General features: G+C 44.8%; 1 protein-coding gene across 2 annotated transcripts in view; it reads left to right on the top strand.

Moving 5' to 3' along the window:
• Positions 1–23,671, top strand: part of gpc6b (glypican 6b) — a 56,538-nt gene that overhangs the window by 8,012 nt on the left and 24,855 nt on the right. Inside the window, exons 2-4 of one of the 2 annotated variants that reach the window (XM_062534604.1) lie at positions 4,524–4,682; positions 11,157–11,527; positions 17,385–17,550. In XM_062534604.1, the coding sequence (XP_062390588.1) occupies positions 4,524–4,682; positions 11,157–11,527; positions 17,385–17,550 (696 nt within the window). Of the gene's footprint in view, positions 1–4,523; positions 4,683–11,156; positions 11,549–17,384; positions 17,551–23,671 lie in introns of both variants that reach the window. The other variant, XM_062534603.1, reaches the window with a different exon arrangement.

The following is a 23,671-nucleotide window of genomic DNA, read 5'->3' as shown; positions in this document are numbered from 1 at the left end:
AAGAAGGAGCTCTCACTTCCCTCTCTCCCCCGCGGCTCTCTCTGCCCATTTGTGTCATCCATCAGCAGGTCTCCTCGCCGCTCATGCCAGCGCTGCATGGCCATCTCGTTAGGTCGGACGCCATTAGAGCTGGATCAGATCTGCCCACGCTCATTGGGCTTCGCTTTTAACCCCTTACAGCATTATCCACAGTGCTCTCTTTTCTTCCACCTGGGTGCCCTGTTTCATATATCTGCTGTCCATACGTATATATTAATGTTTGGCAGCTTTTTGTAGGAGAAGCGGTCAGTCCTTTAGGGCAGTTGTATCCTTGTTACTGTAATAGGTTATTAAATGAAGACGTCTTTTTCAGGATCAATGATGCTCATGTCTTAGCGAAGAATGTCATCGGACAAACGGAACGGAGATGGTCAGTGCAAGGTGTAACATTGCAGAGAGAGAAGTCTTGTTTTCTCCCCCCTCTGTCAAATTGAACACTGAATTAGCCGTCTTTGAGTCATGCATAATGATTTACATCTGCGCGGATCAATATTCCGTCTGTATGAATGCGCTGCTGTGGCGCGTCAGGGAATGGGGCTGGGGAGCGCTGTCTTGGAGCAGCCCTTGCATAAAAGAGATCAATTTGGGCCTCATTCACATTCTCGCCGTGATAAAGGACATTGTGTCCCTGTGGAGCATGACAAGGATGCAGCGCTCCTCACTGTAACAAATATCCTTTGTGAATATAGGGCAGAACCACCCTCGGTGGCCAGACTTGGACTAAATAAATATATAAGGGCAGCACAAAAGCAAACAGCCAGGAAAACATCAGGATGTGTAGCCATCTGCTTAGTCCTTGACTAAATGTAGAATCCTAGAAACTGCTTAATTTATGTGGAATCCGTTTAAGTTTTTTTGTGTATACTTTTTTTACACTTTATTTTGTCTTTGAAGATGGTGTATTTTCTAAAGTTTGGCACAGGGACAGTGGGACGTGGCAGATGGCTGTGCGCATATGCTACGGGCCTCTTTGGCCAGATACATGCCTGAATACAGCGCTTGCGAGATTTGGCCAACCTTTACTGCATGGTAATATGTTTTAACACCTTGTATTATCTGACTTTAATGGGCCAAAGCCTCTGACGCTTGATATTTTAATACCCGCTGACCCAGCCGCGTATCAGAAGTTTACCTCGGAGGAATGAAACTAGACGCTGCGAAGGCACGCAGTCAACACAAGAACATCTGGAGATGGATGATACAAACAGACCTTGTATATTTTCCCTTATTAATATGCTCCTTTGGCTCTGTTACAGATGGTGTTTTCCGTCGGGGTTTTGAAGTGCAATTCACTGTTTAAACAAAGAATAAGTAACCGGAGCCGACACAGAGCGTTCCTTGTGTGTATTTGGAATTCGGAAAAAGGACAATAGTTTAGTCGCCTCAGTCCAAACGAATGCGGATAGAGAAGCTCTGTTTGCATCCCCGACTCTCAAACGTACAGTAGTGTGGAGCCAAGTGTGATGAATGCAAATGCTGTCTTTTATTAACTCCAGAGGAGGGATTCATCAGCTGTGCTAATGTGAAAGGTGTTGTCATCTGGAGATGATGACTGACACTCCGCTTGATTGCAGACTGGCGAGACAGGATGTAATTTCAGCCCCTGTGCAGTTGGCTGGTGTGGCTGTTGATATAACCCTGAACGGCTGCATAAGTCTCTCTCTCATTACCTGATGATTTCTGAAAAGTTTTCTGCATCAGCCTTGAGAGATTTTATTCAAGCCTACACACCGAATCTCTAAAGGAACATTAGATTATGTTGCCCATAATCATGGCATTTCAACGCTGTCTCAACAATTACAGACATTAAATGTCACCCAAAGGATTGTGCTGGATGTGTATTTGCAGTAGAGCATAGGAGCTGACTGCTTAATACAGAAGAGCAAGAATGCCGAGGTCTGCTGTGTCCTGATGGCTTTGCTAACAGAGGCAAGTCGAGAGGTTGCACAGGGACACGTCTCTTTATTTTACTGTCACAGCCTACTTAATACTGAATGACTCGCCAGGGGCCGCCTTTGGTACCAGGATATTAGCAGGAAATAATGTCCCCTTCAGCAGTGCAGACGCTGGCAAGAGTTTGCTTAGGATCACAGACAGCTGCAGGTGACAATCACGCTCCGCACAGCGGCGGCCCAGAGCAAACACAACGCTCATTTGCATAGCGCTCTATTCAGGGCAGCGCTTTGGAACACACCACAATGTGTGCACCCAAGACGCTGTAAGACGGGGGAGGGGAGGGGGGGGGGGGGCATTGCCCTTTTTTGAAACGTTTGTTGTTTATTTACAGAACAATTTATCAACACGTTTTTAGCTCTTTAACGCTTCGCTAGATATCAATTGTCTGTTGGTGTTGGCATACTGTAGTTGTTTAGCAGTTAGGGGAAAGACGTAGGCTTGAAGTTGATAAGATACTGCGGTAAAGCTTGTGTATCTCTAAATGTTCTCACAGCTGTTTGCTTACTAAGGGCTTTTCTTGCTCTATAAACATAGAGTGATAAGACTGAGTGTTCCTAGAATATGTTGGGTTTGCTCCACCCTAAAGATCCCAGCTGTCCTCCATGTCCCTGTGCCTGCCATTTTCACTTTAACCTTGGGCAGAAAGGACAGTGTGTTTGGCAGAGCAGGAGTCCCTTGGAAGCACAGGCGGGGATGTTGATCTATGACAGACTAATTTTATGTGATGCTTTGCACTATGGAGACCGCTGAGGCCGCCTGTCAGACGGTGGGTGTGCGACCGGGAGATCACCGCGTGACGCCACCTGACCAGCCACTGCGGTCAGAACCCCCTGACCCGCTGGGACGGGCGAGGTGCTCCGCCCGGCCGCATCCTCGGGCCTGCACAACGGCCACATGAAAGGGTCACACTCTCACCAGGTGGAGATAGGACCCTGACAGAGATGAATATGTTAGCTGCTGAACTGAGGTCAGCCACCATTACGTTTTTGACCAGATGGAGAAGACTTTTTTTTCCCCCCGTTTCTGTTCCTGGAGAGGACATTCAGCGCCTCACAATATGTCTCTCAACTATCGTAAACAAAATATGAACAAACCAAGCTGAACCAAGCAGTATGGTAGTGGTACTGTAGGTAATGCAAGAATGGGGAGACTGTACACATTAAAAACAAATCTGTCATCTCAATAACAGATGGAGGTTAAGATTTATGTTGGTGAGGATGCTCTGGGAAGATGCCTGGGACTCTCTTGTGTACCATAATAATAATGTATAAGATTTAAGGCACCTCACACGTCACCTGAAGTATGGCAGGAATTTGTTGTCGCATTCACTGATTCATCTGAATGCATGTTGTGTTGTGTGGTGAGTTTTGAGTTTGGTACAGCAAGCCAAGCTTTGTTCTCCTTTATCTTAATGACCCTTTGTCATAACAGTGTTGTTATGCTGGTCCAGACACACACACACACACACACACACACACGCACACACACACACACACACACACACACACACACACACACACACAAAGAGCTCCACTAGATGCAATCTACTACTTTGATTTTTGAACTTAATCTACAAAGAAGTGTGTCCTACTGTGTTAATCACTGCGTATCATTGATAATAATGATAAATCACGACTGACAACGAAGAGATAGCAGTTATAAAGCATTTTCTACACAGAGCAATGAGCAGGACACAAAAGGAGCATTATACCTATGGAGAGTAATAGCTGGAGATGCATGAGGTATGAAAGAGCCAATTGAAGAGAAAAAGCATGCACATTTTCTATGCAGGAAAACCGATGCCTGAAAGAAACCAAGAGAAAAGCAAAAAATACACACACACACACACACACACACACACACACACACAGACACACACACACACACACACAGACAAGTATGCTAGAGGCAATGGCTCTCAGAAGAACTGAGCACGGACAAGCAGGACAGCACTATAGGAAGCCTTCCCCCAGAGTTGCATCTTAAGCCTGGCTTTTCTGTAGAACACAGAGAATGGGTGGCATTGATTGCCCTGAAAGCTTGTCTGATTCAGATTGATTGAGTTTTCTGCAAGTGTGTGTGTTTAGTTCATTTACTTTTTTTGGGAGCCGAATGAGCGATTCAGATCTGTAGAATTACTTTTGCAATGTCAGTCATTCTGCGAAAGACGTCTAGCTATATTCAGAAACAGAATATTCACTTCAGCATTTCAGAGTTACTGTTGTTTATCGCACAGTTGTTTTTATTATTCTCCTGTATTTGCTCCAAGCATTACTGTATTGGAGGTTCTTTAGCATAAAGATCTCAGAAGAACTAAAATTCATCATGCCCACTCATTTTCCCCTCTTAGTACAAAATGATCACTCGAGATGCCTCCCGAGGCATCTTACTGCGTAATGCTCTGTCTCTTAAGTCGTGTCTTTTTTGAGCAGCTGCCAGACGTGGGACCGCCGAGACAAATGGTTCGGCGTGTTGTCATTGAGTAGCACTAGAATAAATAGGGGTCATCCATTCTCTGTCATTTTCAGGTGAGCATCTGCGCGTGTGCTCCCAAGAGAAGACCTGCTGCTCGTCAGAGATGGAGGACGCTTTCAGCCAACAGAGCAAAATTGACTTTGAGAATGTGCTGGATGGAATTAGCGAAGGCCTGCGGGCCACATTCGTGTCAAGGCATAAAATGTTTGACGGTAAGATGCAAGTTTTAATACGTGCAATTGTTTTCCATTCTAATGTATTTCGCTAAAACTGTTATGATCTTTTTGTTCATTTCATCTCCTCTTGCTAAAAGCAGCGCTCTGTGTGTGCATGACTGGTCAGTCTCAGGACTGGGCTCGGGGGTTGAGCGGTCAGAGGTTACTCTTTGAAGTCCGTGAATGTGCTTTGTCCAGTTTGGTTCTCCCGTCCCAGTGAAGGACCAGGGTATGGTGCTGCAGTGAGAGGGGGTGGAGGAGAAGCTTCAGGGGGAAGCTGCTTTGGGATATACTGTATGCTAGGCTTCATTTGAACTTATAGAATAAAAATACAACACTGAATTATTTAAAGACCCATTTCAAGTTAAATGCTAAATTATAATCTGAACAGTCACCTCATCCCTTGTTATGGTTATTCATAGAAAAAGCAAACAACGATTGTATCAAACACACACACACACACACACACACACACACACTCCTGTCCTTACCAGTTATGGTGTGGGGTCAACAAATGTTCAACAGTTCAAAAAGTTCAACAAATGGTAGCATTTCTTCTATAGCCTATATTGTAAGCCAAAGTGCTAAGATTCTCTTGTTTTAAGACCAGAATGTTGAAAGCATTCGCCTTCGTGGCATTCTGTCAATAATGTATTTTAATCATTCTGGTTTAAAGAACTTATTTGCACCTAAATTATTTGTCCACCTTTGCTCTCACATGCGTATACTGTCTAAACTCAGGCCATCTTTATGGAGCAAAATACAATAATCAAAGAGCCCTGTGAGAGTTGCCTTTAATCGTCTGCAAGACCGCTGAGAGGAATTACAAGTTAAATCAGAAATGTACAAAGACACATATGGGAATGGCTATAGCTGTTTCACCGAGTCAATATATTATGTGTGCATTCATTTGGACAAGGGCTGCTTAGCACATCTTGAAAACGGCCTTAGATGCTGTATAGAATGATGCCCATATTGCCCATATTATTTGTACAGTTATAAACAGTTTAAAGAGATTATTGATCCACTTGGCATTGCTTCAGAAAGTATACTTTTAAAAAGTTAAATATAAATCTCAGACCATTGGGGGACTAAAGCCATATTAACAAAAGTGAGATGCCATTATACAGTTAATCAAAATCAGTTGATTTTACATAAAAGTTCTATGATGTATGGAGTAAAGCATGATATCCCCATATTTATGAATATGTGCTCAATGATAACAATTTGGTACTGGTTAAGAATTGATTGTAATTGGTGTCTAACATTATACTGATGACAAACACTACTAGTTTGTCAGTTATCAGTGGAAGGAAACAGATACATACCACCAGGTGCAATAATCGTATACAGTATAGCCACTAAAAAGAACATTATGGAGAAGTTGCTTTTGCACCAGCAAGATGTTGTGGCTGAGACGAGTGCATTCTTAAAGCTTGATGTATAATCTAGAGCAATGAAATGTATATTTGGAAATCTGTCTGGTCACAAAAAGTCACGCCGATCACACTGGTTTGTCATTATCTAGACGGTAACAGATAACGTGTCATTTACCCCAAAAATACTAAAAGGTCGACAAATATTTGCTTACATCATTCTTTACCGAGTGTGGATTATATTACTTTATTTTTAGACGTTGTACTATACACACACATCCTTTGCACCATGTACTTTAAAACCCCATATTTATACAAAGTTGAATGTATAGCTACTTGAAAATCAGCACAACTGCAGTCAGCATGCAACCAAAGTCAACAGAGATGTCTTTATGGACTCAGCACCCTGTCGCCCAAGGACACAGTGCTTTAGAGTTTAGTTTAGTTTAGTTTTTTTGTTTTTTTAAATGCATGTGCCTTGAGATTGAAGCTTTGAGATTAAAGTGTTGGGGCATGTGAATCCAATGCTCTCTTTCAAAGTCGTCCTTTTCTTACTGGCTGTGTTTATAGCGTTGTTCCAAATATTGCGTTGTTCAGTTAAAGTCTGGAATTTTCATTATATAAAAAAGTATGTTATGCAGAGATGAGGAAAAATGGCTGGTTGCCCGTAGTTAACAGGCCGTGCCGTCGTCGCGGAGAGGTGACTGGGATGTCAGTGTGGCTCAGATCTGGTCATAAGTGGGGTTTGTCCGGCACTTAAGCAAATGGCTGGAGGTCTCCCACACCTCAGGGGGAAGCCTGCCACTCTGCATAATTTACCGAGTGTCAGGGTGGATGCTGTGTGCAGGTTTTGACACATGTGCCACCAGGACCTCAGCAGCCCTGTTCTAGGGCAGCCGGCGAGCCCAGCAGGGATCACATCGCGTGGCCCTGGACTTTTGAGTCCACTTTTAAACTTTTGAGTCATTTCAAACTTTAAGTCAGTTACATTTTGTAAGTGGCACCGTCAAGTTTGAAATGACTGCAGCCAGTGTATTAAGTAAAAAAAAAAGCCGTGTGGTTTTATTACCGGGCCTGGGGTTTTGAAGATGAACGGAGGAGACTCTCTTAACATTCTATCTTTGGTCTCTCGAGTCTCTTCCCGGGTAATTAGCATCCTTGAATGATTCAGCGGTCACAGTGCATGGACAAGCAACTGTGTTTATCTCTGTGCAGAGGAAACTTGTGTTATTTTCATAGTTGTTGTATGCAGAGGAAACTTGTGTTATTTTCATAGTTGTTGTATGCAGAGGAAACTTGTGTTATTTGCATAGTTGTTGTATGCAGAGGAAACTTTAGGCATGGTTGTTGTTGTAGAGCTATGTAAATGTAGACCATAAAGAACAAAGGTTATTAAATGAACCCCCATGTGATAGTTATGATACTCACCACGATGAGCCTCATACCATTGCACATTATGCCAATAGAGCCAAACACTATGTGGGCTAGTCCGGTATTTTCTCGCTCCAGCTCCAGAATGCCAGTGCGCTAATTGTCTCATCCCTTGATACTCTATTGATTTCTGTGTTCTTCCGTGCGTATATATTCAGCTGCTATCTCCCACACAGTCAACAGCCCTTTTTCTTTTTATGTGTGTGTGCAGCTTGAGCTGTGATCCTCACTGTTCCTGACAGGCAGGGCCCACACATACCTGACTCCACCGTGCAAAAGGCCAGCGCCACGACATCAAGGCTGCCTTTATTTTTGGGGGGCCAGGGACATACTTTACATCAGCAGCCAGCGAAGCCTTTCATATCTCTGTACCGCGCGCCACGCGCTGTTGCTGCAGCGGGTCTTGAGACACACTGCCCCAGATGGTGCTCGCCGTTAGAGAACCCCTTGCGGTTCTAGTAGGCACGGAACGGATAAGATGAAGAGCACACTCGTGCCTCCCAGTTCACTCGTTATAGAGGAGCGGTCCTACTGATGAGCCGGTGCTTGACACCCCATTTAGCGAGGCGGTCGCCTGATATGTGTCGAGTAAATCAGACAGATATTAGCCATATGCTCCGCTTGGGAACATTGCCATTGAAATGTCAAGTGCTTTGCTTCTTGCTCTGCCTCACAACTGACACTGAAAATATTGGCTGGTAAACACTCACACATAGACATAGACATAGACATAGACATAGACATACACATAGACATACACATACACATACACATACACATAAACATACACATACACATACACATACACATACACATACACATACACATACACATACACATGCACATACTGTACACATACACAAATACACATACTGTACACATACACATACACACACACACACATACACATGCACACGCACATACACATACACATACTGTACACACACATACACATATACATACACATACACATACACACACACACGTATACATACACATACAGACGCACACACACACAGACACATACACACGTACGCACACACGCACGCACACACATACATGCACAAGTACATGAACACACATATGCGCACAAGCTATCAATCTTTGCCATGTTTACTCGCAAACGCAGTTCGATTCTCCTGCTGCTTAGCGGCCGCCTCCCGCTCACTTCCCAGATTACCGAGGCGCACTGACTCACTCACGGCCCGCTGCATGCTCGCTCTCCTCCAGCGAAGGTAGATGGTGCGCGCCTCGCGATAAAGAAGTCTCCTGATTGACAAGAGCTCCAGGACGCTTCCCCCCCCCTGACAGGCAAAGTGAGGGTTTCGCGCGGAGGCATTAAAGATAGAAAAGGCAGCCATGCATGCCAAACACCGTGCCCTAAATCCTGAAGCGGTGAATTGCGCACTCGGGGAAGCAGACGCACCTCTGCAGGCCGACTTTAATCCGCCAGGATGGGGCCCGCCCCGGCTCCTCTGTGGCTGTGAACAATATGGACAACGCCGGCAAGAGGCTTAGCATGGGGGTGATCCCACTGTACTGTAAGCTGGCTGTCTAGTAAGCACACAGCATGCTAGCTGGGAACAGAGAGCGGCGACTCAGTGGCAAAGGCAACTGAAACACTCTGAATGAGTTATCGCCAGTAATGGGGTCTTGAAGAACTGGGCTTGGTCCTAGACTCCTCTATAAGCACCAGTGCTGGTCCTAGACTCTGGGGCTGGTCCTAGACTCTTCTATAAGCACTGGGGCTGGTCCTAGACTCTGGGGCTGGTCCTAGACTCTTCTATAAGCACTGGGGCTGGTCCTAGACTCTGGGGCTGGTCCTAGACTCTTCTATAAGCACCAGTGCTGGTCCTAGACTCTTCTATAAGCACTGGGGCTGGTCCTAGACTCTGGTGCTGGTCCTAGACTCCACTGTAAGCACCAGTGCTGGTCCTAGACTCTGGGGCTGGTCCTAGACTCTTCTATAAGCACCAGTGCTGGTCCTAGACTCTTCTATAAGCACTGCTGCTGGTCCTAGACTCTTCTATAAGCACTGCTGCTGGTCCTAGACTCCACTGTAAGCACTGGTGCTAGACTCTGCTGTAAGTTCTTCATCTGAGGTTGAGAAAGTGTACATTTGAAGAGTGAGTCCGTGTCACTTATATATTTGTTTCTGCACTCGTTGATCAAAAGTGGAAAACAAAGATGGATAACGGCATCCCCCTCTGCACGTGCCTTTGCAACACAGTATACTGTAGATCATGCCATGGCCAGTGAGTCTGTTTTAGCATTTTGAATTATAAATACACAAGATATAAAAATGGGAAAAGGAAGAAAGCTATCTTAGCATTCAAAGAGAAGGATGACTCCCTTTGAGGTTTGCATGTGAGACACAGAAGCAAAGACCCTGTCTATATTCAATGTTATATAAATAATTTATCAAGTAGAATTCCATATGGCCACGCAGCCTACTGTACTGTAGCACTATCATTAACACATTATTTAAAAAGTTTGGCTCTAAAGCAGTCAGGTGAAGTCAGAAGAATAGAGGTGGTCATCTTGTGGAAAGTCACATGCATATTTTAGTGGAGTCATTGTATGGCTGGTGAGTGCTGCATTTAGGAATAATTGATAAGAATAATTATGTTCTATATATAAATACTTATGTTGAATAGTTATACTGTAATTACAATGTTATTTTGATATATTTGATGATTTATCACTTAACGTTAAGTTGATGAACTCTGAGTACCCTCCTGTTCAAGTTGTGAATGTTGAATCAGTCCTCTTAGTCGACCAGCCTCGTCACTCAGCTGAGGTGCTATTTATCTTGAAAATGTGTGCTGACCGGTGAAGGCTGTGGAGTGGACAGTGGGGTTTCTCAAGGTAGCCACCTCACCTTGAGAACCTCCACTTGTGAACTTTTGACCGAACCGTGTTTATTATGCCCAATGTGCGCTTCCGTGCTTCGACGGTGGATCCCAATATCTGGGCGGGAGGCTGCCTTGTATTAAATGTTCAGCAGCGTGACTCGCTGCTGGTCAGATCTCAGGAGACGTGTCTGTAATTAACTGCAGCCTGCGGGGCCCTGCTTCACACTCAGTCACTTCAACATATTCACACACAGTAGGACCTCGACACCAACGCGGCGCTCCTCTGTTTATTTTCATATACCCTTTTCAAGGTTACCAGAAGAAATGAGGGTCTTTGACAGCTGGAAAATAATGCCTCATGTTTCTAGTTGACTTAACAATATAACTGGAGTCCTTTTCATTGGCTTATTGTGGGTTTGTCAACATGATTAATTCCTAGCAGTGAATAGAGTAATACTTACGTTTTTAAGATTTCAGCCAGCCAGGAATCAGATGATGGATAGAGATATTTGTGTGCAGACATCTGTTGCTCCTGCATTCATAGGTCTATGAAGTATCACACACTTGCTTTATTTAAAGTTTTAAAATATCAGATAGTAGGCTAAATCTCAGCGAGGGTCAAGAACACAACATTTGGAATGCACCAGCATAGATGATTCTAGAACACATTTTAATGCATTTACCCTTTAGTGTTTCTCCTGTTTGCGGAACGTTCTGTAAGTGTTGGAGATGTGTGGCGTTTATTTTGCACGTTCCAATAACAGCACAAGTACTGTGACATTCATCACTATTTACCCCTCTGACCACAGAGTTCTTCCTGGAGCTCCTGGACAACACCGAGCGCTCTCTCAACGAGATGTTCGTGAGGACGTACGGCAAGCCCTACATGCAGAACGCCGAGGTGTTCCAGGCCTTGTTTGCGGAGCTGAAGCGCTACTACAAGGGCGGCAACGTCAACCTGGAGGAAATGCTCAACGACTTTTGGACACGGCTGCTGGAGCGCATGTTCAAGCTTCTCAACTCCCAGTTCGTGATCACCGAGGACTACCTGGAATGTATCAACAAGTACACGGAGCAGCTCAAGCCCTTTGGAGACGTGCCCAAGAAACTGAAGTCTCAGGTTACGAGGGCTTTCATCGCAGCACGCACATTCGTCCAGGGCCTCACCGTCGGCAAAGAGGTAGCCAACAGGGTATCTAAGGTAGGTTGTGCTGATATCTATATTTGTTAAGATTGACATGTTGAATCTTCTTGTCTGCATAAATCGGAAGAATGAAACAAGCCACACAAGAAGAAAAGCCTACAGTAGATGCCTGCAGTAGGTATGCAAATAATACTGTACATTTAGTCCTATAGGGCCATTGAAATGTGGGTATGTGGGTATAAGCAGGCCTGTATTAGCACCATATGCTGGGCCACACCCTTTGCACACCTACACTACACAAAGTGTGGACAGGTGCAGTATGGGAAATGCTGCAGTCAAGAATGCCACAGATTAGTGTACACTTGTATTAATGTTAATTTTCTGTGTATTAGCCACATTGTGTATAAGCTGCAGGACAGTGTTTTATGCAAGTTAGAAGAAGCAAAACCATATTAATGCCATATTAACTGCCCCCTTGTATTAACCTCATAGCTGAAGAAATTTAGCAAAATCAATATATAAGCCGCGGCTAATAGTTGGGAAATTACGGTATTAATATCCTGATTCTGTGTACATCCTATACATATGAAATAATATGGGAAAACCATAGATGCATAAAGGTCTGTAGAGTACATATAAAATGCCGAAACTCAACAGTATAAGTTCACTAACAATCACCACTGTTGGCATCATTTTTGTTCATTTTTTGTTTTGTCCCCTTGTTAGAAACTCTACCAAGTATACTGTACACTACACAATCCTTCGTGTCACTGGCCTATTGTGTTCTCTGCCTCTTCTTTTACGATGAGCACAGCCCAGATACTAATGTCCTGCATATCATAGAGTTAGAGTTAGAGTTGATGAGAGATCAACCCTATCCAGAGTATCTTGTGTGTTTTTCGATATCCAACTTTTCTGTAGATCTTTTACTTTGAGTGTGTCAGGTATGATGGATTGGTGACACACTGCATCACTGTGGATGTATATCATTGACAGAGGAAATGGAACAGATCTTTGAAATGTTTAGTCGATGTGTACACCGTTTTGGTGCTGCACATTGGCGGGTGCCTCGGGGCCCCATCCTGAGGCCAAATAGCCCAGCCTTTTGGTGAAAGCTGCACATCATCTTGTCAGTATATAGAGATTTGATATGATTGTGAGGAATTTTTTTCATTTCCTCGTAACATATGCCTTCACTCCTGGGAGGGCCAGTCTCGCCTGCTTGAAAAGCATTGCCTTATTTCCAATCTGTGTGCAAACGTACGGAAGGTCACCGCTCTGAATTCAACCTGTCGTGACGCCTCCCAAAAGGGAAGGGAAATAGGGAGGTTCTGTGTTTTCTGTGTGTGTGTGTGTGTGTGTGTGTGTGTGTGTGTGTGTGTGTGTGTGTGTGTGTGTGTGTCTTTTCCAGCTGACTCACCACCTGCCTAGGGGCCACAAGCGCTGGCATAGATCTTAATCTCTGTGTTGTGGTAACATCGGTTCATCTGCTGCGTTGTCTATGGAGGAGTCCCCCGGCATTCTCCGAGTACCGGACCTGAGACGAACATCGAGCTAAATGATTTTGCGTCCGCTCACTCCCTGTGCCCGCTGAAGCGATACGATAGATCCGAGATTGCTATATGGCTCCGCCGCAGAGCTATTCTGTTTGATGCGAGTTAAACTAGCCGAATACAGTGAGGCTGTTTCCCAAGTCTTATAAAAAATCACGGCGGCGGTAATGGGCATATGCCTAGGAAGATAAAAGAGACAGCGCAGATATTGCCCTCTTGAACTAGATGGAATTTTCAATGAGTTTGGTTATTCTCTTTCATCGTGCTTGAAGTTCATTTTCAGTTTTTGACATAATGTACTTTTGTTAATTAATGGAGATAATCAAAAACCTGCTGCAGAATTTTAATGATTTGATGACCTCTGTGTATGATACTGTATGTGTAAAAGAAAAAAACAGGAAAGCAAAATGTAAAAATAGACAATGGCATTTGTCAGATGTTTAATTTTGGAAGTGCATACAGGAAATGGGAAAATCAGATCAAAATAGGGCATCATACATTATGAATGACATTTCTGAAGGATGAATGTGTTGATGGTGCTCCGAGATGAGTATCGGGACTCACAGCGAGGCTTCACCGGGCACGTCACTGAAGTATTCTATTCACATACTGTAGACAAAGATCCTTAATTACTGACAAGATAGAGCAACATAATGTATCTCTATGGAAGAAAAATTCGAACAGTTCCTGTCTGCTTAAAGAGGCGTGTCGCAAAGACGTCATAGTGGGATATCGATCTCTGTCAGATTGGCAAGCAGTTCAGTTCGAATGTTAACAGGTCTGCTTAAAGGGGGATTTCGCCCCCCTCCCCTTTGCGAAGACAGAACGCGGAAATGATCGAACGTTTGCGCCTCTCGCTCCGCTTTAACCCTCTCTGCTGTAGTGTCAGCCACAACAGTCAGTAACCACTGTAATCAGTAGTACTAGCTGCGCCGGGCGTGAGAAGCGGCACACACATTTGGAAAAAATGACACCAGTTTAACTACTGTATGTGCTTCAGTGCTTCAGTTGCCCACCCGATGAAGCCTCCCTGTTAGAAGCCAGCGCCAGGCCTGTCGCCAGAAACAGCGATGTTGTGATGTCCTCAGTGTTGAGCTTGAATTGAACACACTCTTGATTAGCATTGTTTGGGATTGGTGAACCAGACCGATGAGAGCGCGAGAGCGGTGGCAGGAGGCTGGAAGCTGGAGGCTGGTGCCCTGGAGATGGTACCCCCTGGCAGCTTCACTGACCTCATGCCAGTCATTATCACAGGGCTGCTATTAGGCCTGCTTTGCTTAGACAGGCACTCACTCTCTGAAAGGACAAGGGCTCCATTCTAATAATAGAAACTCATTTTCTATCAGGCCAATGGCATGTAATTACAACATTACCTGCACCTCAAGTGGTCCCAGATGCAGAGCCAGAGCCCCACTGTTGAATCGATGGTAATTGTTAAAGGAAAGGAGAAGCGGCAACATGGTATCATCTTGAGCATCCATCAGCAGCACTAAAACACTTTTAGTACAACTTCTACTTTTAGGCTTAGGAGTGACTCAGATAAACCTAACGTCAGCTGGAGTTGTTGAAAATGGAGATGAAATTCAGTTTATCTTCACACATGCTGAAGCTCTTGCTTATAAATCTCACTGCTCATGTTGCTAAGGTAGCCAGCAAGGTCGCTTCTTTTGTTGTGCGCTTACTTAATCTCATGCAAATCACATCGCAAGCACGGTTGTTAGGTTTGTACGATAAATAATATATAACGATAATTACACAAATGGCAGCATTACATATCTGCAATGTCATCCTGCTCAACTTTCAGTTCACTTTGTGTAGGTGTCAGCTCTGACCTGCCAGTGGGATATAGTCCTCAGTGTTCTGCACACCATTGTACAAGGAGGCTACGACGCGGGCGTCATTTGAAGTTAGAGTGATGCACACATCTGTCAGGACACGTTTATTTGATCCTTTCTTCAAAACTGTCTCAGAGGAGCCGGGCTAGCTGATGCAGTTGTCTGCTGCCACTGAGCGGATGCACACTTGTGGGCTCGGGGAGGCAGACATTAAAGGGGACCGCGAGGCGGCTACACACACGCAGTGCAGACTCGCTGCAGAGACGACGGCCCCTTCGTTGGGCGTCCTCTCTGGCGCGGAGTGCGTCGGGAAATTCCACCGAACCTTCTGTGTTGTCTTCTGCTAACCCTTGTGGTGCAGTATGGGACTTTGAAGTTCATCCACAATAGTCTTGTGCAGTGTGAAAATTGTTGAAAGCTTTTGTACTCACACACACAAACAATGATATCAAGGCAGGTGAAGTACAACAGCTAGGTAAATATGGGGTAACATTTTCACTCTCCAACAGCTGAGGCATAGGAAGGATGATAATCTAGTCTAAAATGTATTAGATAATCTGTTGTTCTATTCAGATCTGAAATACGCTGCTCTATTCTGCTGAAAGGCCTCGCTCCTGTAATTTCGCCCCGTGTTCCTGACTGGAAGTAATTGTGTGTAAACTTCATTTTCATAAACACAAACATTTTCATGTTTGCCGTTAGCTATTGTCTAGGCATACATGGAAAAATAAGATGGTGTTGTTCACTGCCTGAAGAACAGAACTGATCTTTTGAACATGAGCTTACTGTAAACATAACCGATTTGTCACCTACTGTCAGAAATGAATTATGACAAGGTGGTAGTTGGGAAGTTTGTGTATATTCATTTTTTGTTTTCAGTTTCAACCTGAGAGTCTCCCAAATTCTCTAAAAACTGCATACATGTGTCTTAAGTCTTGACTTTTCTTTAGTGCCGGTTTCCCGAACAGTTGATGTTCTGTTTGGGGGGCGCTGGAGAGGCCATTCTGTGTCTGTGTCCCCGTCTGCTGTGCGGCCACAGTCTGCTCTACAGTCTGGGCTGTTGCACACTCTCACCGTACCGTAATTTCCCAACTATTAGCTGCGGCTTATACGTTGATTTTGCAAATATTTCTTCAGCTATGAGGTTAATACAGAGGGGCAATATGATATCAATGTGGTTTCGTTTGTTTTAACTTGCATATATTGTACTGTCCTGCGGCTTATACACAATGCGGGTAATTCACAGGAAATGACTGTAGACTCTGCTTGTCGTGGGGTTTGGGGCTGTTGGTTTACACACCTGTGACTCATGATGATATGATAAAAGTCCCACCTGAAGGTTGTGGTTAATCTTGCTTGGTTGTGAAAGTGAGCAGACACGAGTTGCTATTTTCGCCCAATGGTCACAGTGTGTTTGCACAGGCCTGTCAGCATTTCTATCTGAATGGCAACATGTACAGAAAATGCATGTCTTTGCAGCTCATTGTACACGCTGAAACAAAGCTTTCTCTGTCGTCTGTAGCTAAAACCTCCTCATGCTTAAAAATATTCAGAAATGTCTATGAAGACGCTGCTTTTTAAAGTATGGTATGCATCTTAGCAGCCCAAGATATATTTAGATGGAAATTGAAAAAAAAAAAGATCTCCAAAAATTCCAGTTGTAAGCAATATCACTCAATTCAGCATTTTTGTGTTCTTAACTTTATATCTGACTTACCATTTACCGTGAAACACCACATAGCCTAGACTATAAATGGCCAGCACCCATCATTACTGTGTATGCCTCGCCAGTAGAGCAGACTACACTCTATTTGAACATGCACATGCTTGTATTATAAACTCCTTCACTGGTGACCATTGGTATTCAGGCCTCAGGCTGTGTGTAGTGAAGGTACTGTAGGACCCCCAGTATTGGGTTGGTTAGTCCATTACAGATTACCTGTTAAGCACTCTGAATGTAGGCACCACCATGTATGTCCAACACTTTCCAACTGATTTGTAACTGACAAGCATTCGATAAACAATGGATTTTATCGAGCGCTGCCGGCAAAAATAGAACTGAATGGTAATCTACACGGCAGCAGCAGCAGCAGAAGGGGTCGGTGGTGATGTGCAGGTTTGTGTTGAAAACAATGGAATCTGATGTAGGTGAAGTTGGAGGGCGGAGTGCACCACATTCACAGTCACTGTCTGCCCCTGTGTATGGAGGGAGGCCTTTTCATTGAGTTACTTTAATCAGCACATCTTGAAAAAAATGTGGGCTGACATTGTTTATCACCTCAAAGTCTTTTCTCATAAAATGAGTGGGTGATGACAGTCAAATTAAGAAAGTCTATTGTGTTTTCAGGCATGTTAATTGTGAGACATTATGCTGCTTTACTCCAAAGAAAGCTAATTTGCTCGCTAACTAGAAAACCTACAGTATATTGACTTTTTTTATTGATCTTGTAACATTTGTCGACTTTGTGTTTCATCACTGACTCATGCCCTGATCTTCTGTCATAGGTTAGCATGTCCCCGGCTTGCCTAAGAGCGCTCACCAAAATATTCTACTGTCCCTATTGCCAAGGCGTGCCATCAGCCAAGCCCTGCAAGAACTATTGCCTGAACGTGATGAAGGGCTGCCTGGCCAACCAGGCCGATCTGGACCCGGAGTGGAATCAGTACATCGGTAAGATGACGCTTCTTATGAGACTATCACTCTTGCTCATGGTTTAAAACAGAAAAAGACTCCAATAGTTCTGGAGGAAAGTTTTTCAAAAGTGTGATGTAGCCAGCGCTTCTGATTAAAGATGTTTTTGAAAGGCTTCCGGCTCCTGCTGAGATGGATTGGGAATTGGGGATCATTGGGGTCTCTCAGATAGCAATTCAATGGAAGTGAGGGTGGTTCAAAGGCAAAAAGGCCTGATAGGAATCTAGCGTGACATTTATTTCTTGCGTGTAATACGTTATTCAGACATGCGCCGTGTTTAGAAATGTCAGGGCTGCAGCAGAGAGGGAGGTGGGGAAAGAGAGAGAGAGAGAGAGAGAGAGAGAGAGAGACAGAGAGAGAGAGAGAGAGAGAGAGAGGCGTGTGTCTGGAGCTCCACTCCGGGAGTCTTGTGACAAGCGCCTCGTCAGAGAGAACAGAGAGGCCCGAGGAAACGAGGCCACTCGTCTCCAGACAGTGGTGGGATGTCAAAACAGCGCGCGGCCCCGTGTTCAAAGTCAGATGCTTTTTTACTCCGCCTACAACGCTGCTCAACTGAAATTGAAAGACAGATACATTATTGGACCTTTGTGTGCGTATACAGTTAGGGACCCAGGAAGAGGCATGCAGTTTATTGTGAGGTGATATAAAGAGTCAAATCATATGTTAGGGTACTGTAGGTGGCTTCTGACACTCAGTGACACACAGACTAAATGTTTTTCTGAGATGTTAGAAGTACATGTGGTGTCAGAGGTCCATTCCTGTTTCTCAATTGGATTTCACAGTCTTGCTCTCATGCCACTATACATCATGAAAAAATCTCTTACTCATCTGTTAATTTGTCACGCTATTAAAAGCTGTCCTGATGATACCTCATAGGCTAATCCGTCTTATTATTATTATTATTATTATTATTATAGATGTTTTTTAAGAAATGTAGCTTCCACCATCATCAGTAACCTCTTTAACAGAGAGTTCATTCCAATAGAAATAAAATGCCATTTTCATACTATTGAGCTCTGACATTTCACATTCATAAAATCTTTAAAGATTTTCAATTTTGTGTAGGTCAGATCTTAAGGAGAAATTGATCTGCCTTTTAGAGTCTTACGTTAGTGCATATCTGGCTGATGACCCAGACCCTATTCTGCTGTAGACTGCCAGTGAGCAGTGGAGAGCTCTCTGTTCTGGATGTTTTGGTCATTACAAAGATAGTCAACTATCCAAGAAGTACATCCTGTGTAGTGAATGATCACAATGATCCACACAAGGCAGAGACGAGATGCTTCTGAAAAATAGTGTCATTGTGCCTGTGCTCTGTCCTAAGGAAATATGTCTGCGTCTTGTTGGGAAGACCGAAATAATGTAATGCTTTGTAGACAGAGAAATGGCTTGGCTCGTACATATCTGTTGGCTGTCTGTCAGGAAAGAACAGTATGGACTAGAATCTCCGTGGGGAAGAAGGGGGGGGGGGTGCTATAAGAGTGTGGTGGTGGGTGGTGTTGGGGGTGGAGTGGGTAGCGGAGTCAGTCCAGCCCAGAAGCCAGGAGGAAATCCTTTACAGCTGCGAGCTGAGCTCCTGATAGCAACGATTTATCCCCCCAGCGCCTCTGTCTCTCCTCTCCTGCCAGCCGGGCGGTAGCCGGGGCTCCAGCACCACACACTGCATTAATACACTGACATAAACAAAAAGGCAGCGCTTCACATTAGCCCGCGCTTGACCCCCACCGTCTCCGTCCGCGAGCCAGAGAGAGGGAGCAGGAAACAGAGGGACCCTCACGGCTCTGCCAGAAGCAGACCCAAACAGATGTTCATTCAGCGCAGCTGTGCCGGGGCCCGGGGCCAGGCCCGCTCAAGCCCACACAAACATGACATCCCACAAACATTCATCTCTCTGCAGAATACCCCCGCGTTTATGCACCGCGCAGATTAGCAGCCAAAAACTGTGTGGCAACGCCACGGCAAGACAGCCCACTGCCCCCTTTTCTTTTTTTGCGTGCGTTTTTTTAAGTGCAGTTCTATTCCGGGGGGTGAGTTCATTGTGTTATTTGGGGGTGATAAACACAAAAAAAAATCCAAATTGAAGTTGATGAACATTTTATGAATGATGGCGTCAGGAATGTGGCTTTTATACAGGTTGGTTATTTCTGCACTAACACCAACCGCAAACTCTGGAGGAGTGCATGGCTGCAACCAACCCCGTCATTACTTGCCCGTGGGACTTTTTTTTTTGGTTTATTTATTCCGAAAAAGCAAAACGGTTTGTTTTATTTCTCTCTCAGGTGACGAGGCCAACAATTCTGCGGCACATTCTTTGGCCTTTGGCAAGGAGTAAATGGGCTGAAAGCTTAATGTATCACAGACATATTTAACATTAAAGAAACAGCTTGTGGAGCACAATTGGGTGTCTTCAAACTCACAGACCTCCAGCAAAGAGCTTGAAAGAATCAATCTTTCAGGGTTATGGATTGGAAGTAGAATTCAAACACCAAAATTTCCAGGGCCTTGGCCAAAAAAACAAAAAAAAACAGATCCACAGTTCCTTCAGATTTCTGTCTGGACTGGTATTCTTTTTTAAAAGCTCAAATCAAAGGGTTTGCTACAGTTCTGTTTCACTTCCCTCAGAGTACGTGTCTAGCGGTTGGGTGGACTAAATGGGTGGCCTTTACAAGAGCACTCCGAGGCTTGACATGAACCCAGCTAGCATTTTACTGTTTGCTGAGGAAATTTTTAGTAAACCAGTAAAAGTCTAGCCTTGTAAAAAAAAGGGGGGTATATCCTTGAAGGCTGGTCTCTGCAATCAGTAAGATGTTATTATTATATAATCACTGTAAATCATCAGTTTGCAGTGCAGCAGTGTGGTGGTGGTGGTGTGTGTCAGGGCCTGGCAGGCAGGCGTCTGTGGCGACTGGCGAGGGACATTTCTGACAGCCGGGACAAATTCGCTCAGATGCTCGACGCCGATAGTGAGTAATGCTGCGAATGGTAAACTGATGTTTCAATCACCTGCTGGCGCCGGATCATTTGTTATATGATAATATTCTCCTGTGAAACCTTGACCCACTTTATTGTGCCCACCACATTCCTGCTTTTTTTCTTTTCTTTTTTTCTTTCTATTTTTCTATGTTTTTTTTTTTTTTTTTGTGAGACACTCTTAAACCCCTGTGTGGCCTAAACAGTATTTTCCTCTGAGAGGCACCTTGCTAGACTCAGGCGCAGTCACCGTTAATATGCTCATTATCACGTTGCTCTAAATACAGCTTATTGTCGTCCTCTATGCAGTCCTTTGTCACCAGGATGTAAGCGGATCTGCATTGATCATCCATTTTAATTGCCTGATTTGTTTCATCAAGTAACAGGACCTCGCTCCAGCCTGACAATTCACGAGAATGCGAGCCTAATAACATTTCCTGTCCTTTGGTGGGAAGGCTCATGAATAAGATATACGCTTGAAAAAAACAGACTCCCCCTAAAAAAAAGATAATAAAAAAAACCCTTCTCCCTGTAGAAGACCTCCAAAGGGCTCTTCGCAACTTCTGAAAGAGAGCTCGCAGAGCAAACAGGATTACTCTGTCTCCACCATTCAAAGTGATGTTCCCCCCGTGTGTATTTTTGTGAGCTATAAATAATTATTGCCACAGTGTTTGTGCAGCAGCTCTCCAAATGCATTTGTGTAGTACCTGTTGAGTGTGTTTGAAAGCCTGGCTAGAAAGAATGACCTGAGCAGTGTCTCCTCTGTCTGAAGTTTATATTTGATTAGGCTCTACTGCTATACTGCTCCTCAGGGGTGGGGAGGGAGGGAGCCTGTCGCTTCACCACGCTCTTTCTTTTCTCTACTTACATTATTTAGTCATTTCATTTCCAAACGGAAATCAACTTTTAAAATAGACAGATCAAATGAATAAAGTTGTGTTCTTGGAGAAACAATTTCACAGTTTATTGAATTGATGAATAAATCAAAGGGAAGATCAAAGTTGTAATTGCGAAGATGAATGACTTCTATTCCTATGATTCGAGATCCTTCTGTTTGAAGTTATTTCAGCTGTCAGTCAGTATTTGTTCATTAGCCAGTGATGATCATGACATCTAGTAAAAATAAACTGTGTAAATTATGAGTGACAGCATGTTCCTTATTGCTGTGTTTTTCTGAAGCTGTGACATTAAAGTACTATGCATCCAATAAGAACCCATCTGTTCAGCCTTCCATAAAGAGAAGTATTGCCCATGCTAACCACAGGGGACAACAAGACTAATTGACCTGCAACTTGATAACGTAGCTAATAATACATCACGTGAATATTCTTTCGTGTAATTTGCGCCTGGAGGTGCCTTCTTCATGTTGACATGTTAGCGGGATTCTGATCCTCAAAAGAGATACTTGATAATGCTTTGTGTCATTCCCTGTGGACGACTCATAAGCAGAGCGGTGATAGGTTAATGTACTTAAATTTAGCCGCTATATCGCGACGCTGAAGTCCTCCTCCGTGTGGTTTTTCGTGGATTGTGACGAGACTTGAGTGAACATGTGGCATATGTTTCACATTGGGCAGATAAAGCCCAGCTGTTGTAACTGGGAGAGAGCAGGAAGCGCTAATTGTCCTTGCGGGCGGTGGAGAGTACCTTAGGAGCGCGCACGTGCACGTGCACTTGCACGCGCGCAGGGCGAGGCAGCCCTTGTGTTCTCCCATGGCTGTGTCACGAGCCCAGCGGAGCCCTCCGCAAATGGCTTTATAATGGCTGTTTGCACTCTGACTAATCACTGTGGCTCGCCTAACTGCCCAGATACACGGGGTTAAACAAATACAAATAAGTGCTCGTCTATCCATCCTGAGGTGCGGGCAGGAGGAGAGGGCTGTAATGGGAAGCAGCTGTGTGCAAGGTGAGGTGGCCATGATGAGCCATGATGGCATCAGCCACCTCCCCTCCCCTCCCCTCTCCTCTCCTCTCCTCTCCTCTCCTCTCCTCTCCTCTCCTCCCATCTCCTCTCCTCTCATCTCCTCTCTCCTCTCCTCTCCTTCCCTCTCCTCCCCTCTCCACTCCTCTCCTCTCCTCTCCTCTCCCCTCCCCCCTCCTCCTCTCTCCTCCCCTCTCCTCTCCTCTCCTCTCCACTCCTCTTGTCTCCTCTCCTCCCATCTCCTCTCCTCTCTCCTCTCCTCTCCTTTCCTCCCATTTCCTATCCTCTCCTCTCCTCTCCTCTCCTCTCCTCTCCTCCCATTTCCTATCCTCTCCTCTCCTCTCCTCTCCTCTCCTCTCCTCCCATCTCCTCTCCTCTCCTCTCCTCCCCTCTCCTCCCATATCCTCTCCTTTCCTCTCCTCTCCTCTCCTCTCCTCTCCTCCCCTCTCCTCTCCTCTCCTCTCCTCTCCTCTCCTCTCCTCTCCCCTCCTCCCCTCTCTCTCCTCTCCTCTCCTCCCATCTCCTCTCCTCTCCCCTCCTCCCCTCTCTCTCCTCTCCTCTCCTCTCCTCTCCTCTCCTCCCCTCCCCTCTCCTCTCCTCTCCTCCCATCTCCTCTCCTCTCCTCTCATCTCCTCTCCACTCCTCCCCTCTCCTCTCCCCTCCCATCCTGTTCTGCCCTGGTCCTCCCTCTCAGAGCTCCAGCTGTGTGAACACACCACAGTCATCCCCCCTCGTCTCACCCAATCTCCAAGTAGGAGAAATACACCATGATGTGCCTTTGTTTTTTTTTTTTATCTCTGCTATATCTCTTATATACATGCTTTCTGTGGTCTCCCTGTGTCTTGTGATATATGCCATTTTAACTGTCCCTTTGTTGTCTTTGCTGAATAGATGTCACTTTTTGAGTTTTTTTCTCTGAATGGCAGTCTTAATGGCAGTCTCAATCCTGTAAGACCCGGATGCAGAGCGCGGTGTGTGGACTCTCCCTAGAGTCCTCTGTTGGCTCATTTTTTCTTGATGGTTAAAAAAGGGGCCGTGGTGCCATTGTGTCTGGAGATGTTTGTAATGAAGTAGTTTAGATGAACATCACATAACCAATGCCTCTCCCGTTTCACAGATGCCCAGCTGGTGAGTGTGTGTGTGTGTGTGTGTGTGCGCATTCACAGGCCCTGTGGGGTTTGTTGTGGTAATGCCCTGCTGAACATGTGG

Source organism: Sardina pilchardus, chromosome 4 (genome assembly GCF_963854185.1).
Source record: "Sardina pilchardus chromosome 4, fSarPil1.1, whole genome shotgun sequence".
NCBI classification, from domain to species: domain Eukaryota; kingdom Metazoa; phylum Chordata; class Actinopteri; order Clupeiformes; family Clupeidae; genus Sardina; species Sardina pilchardus.
Note: the sequence above shows the minus strand (reverse complement) of the source record. Positions and strands in the feature narration are given on the sequence as shown.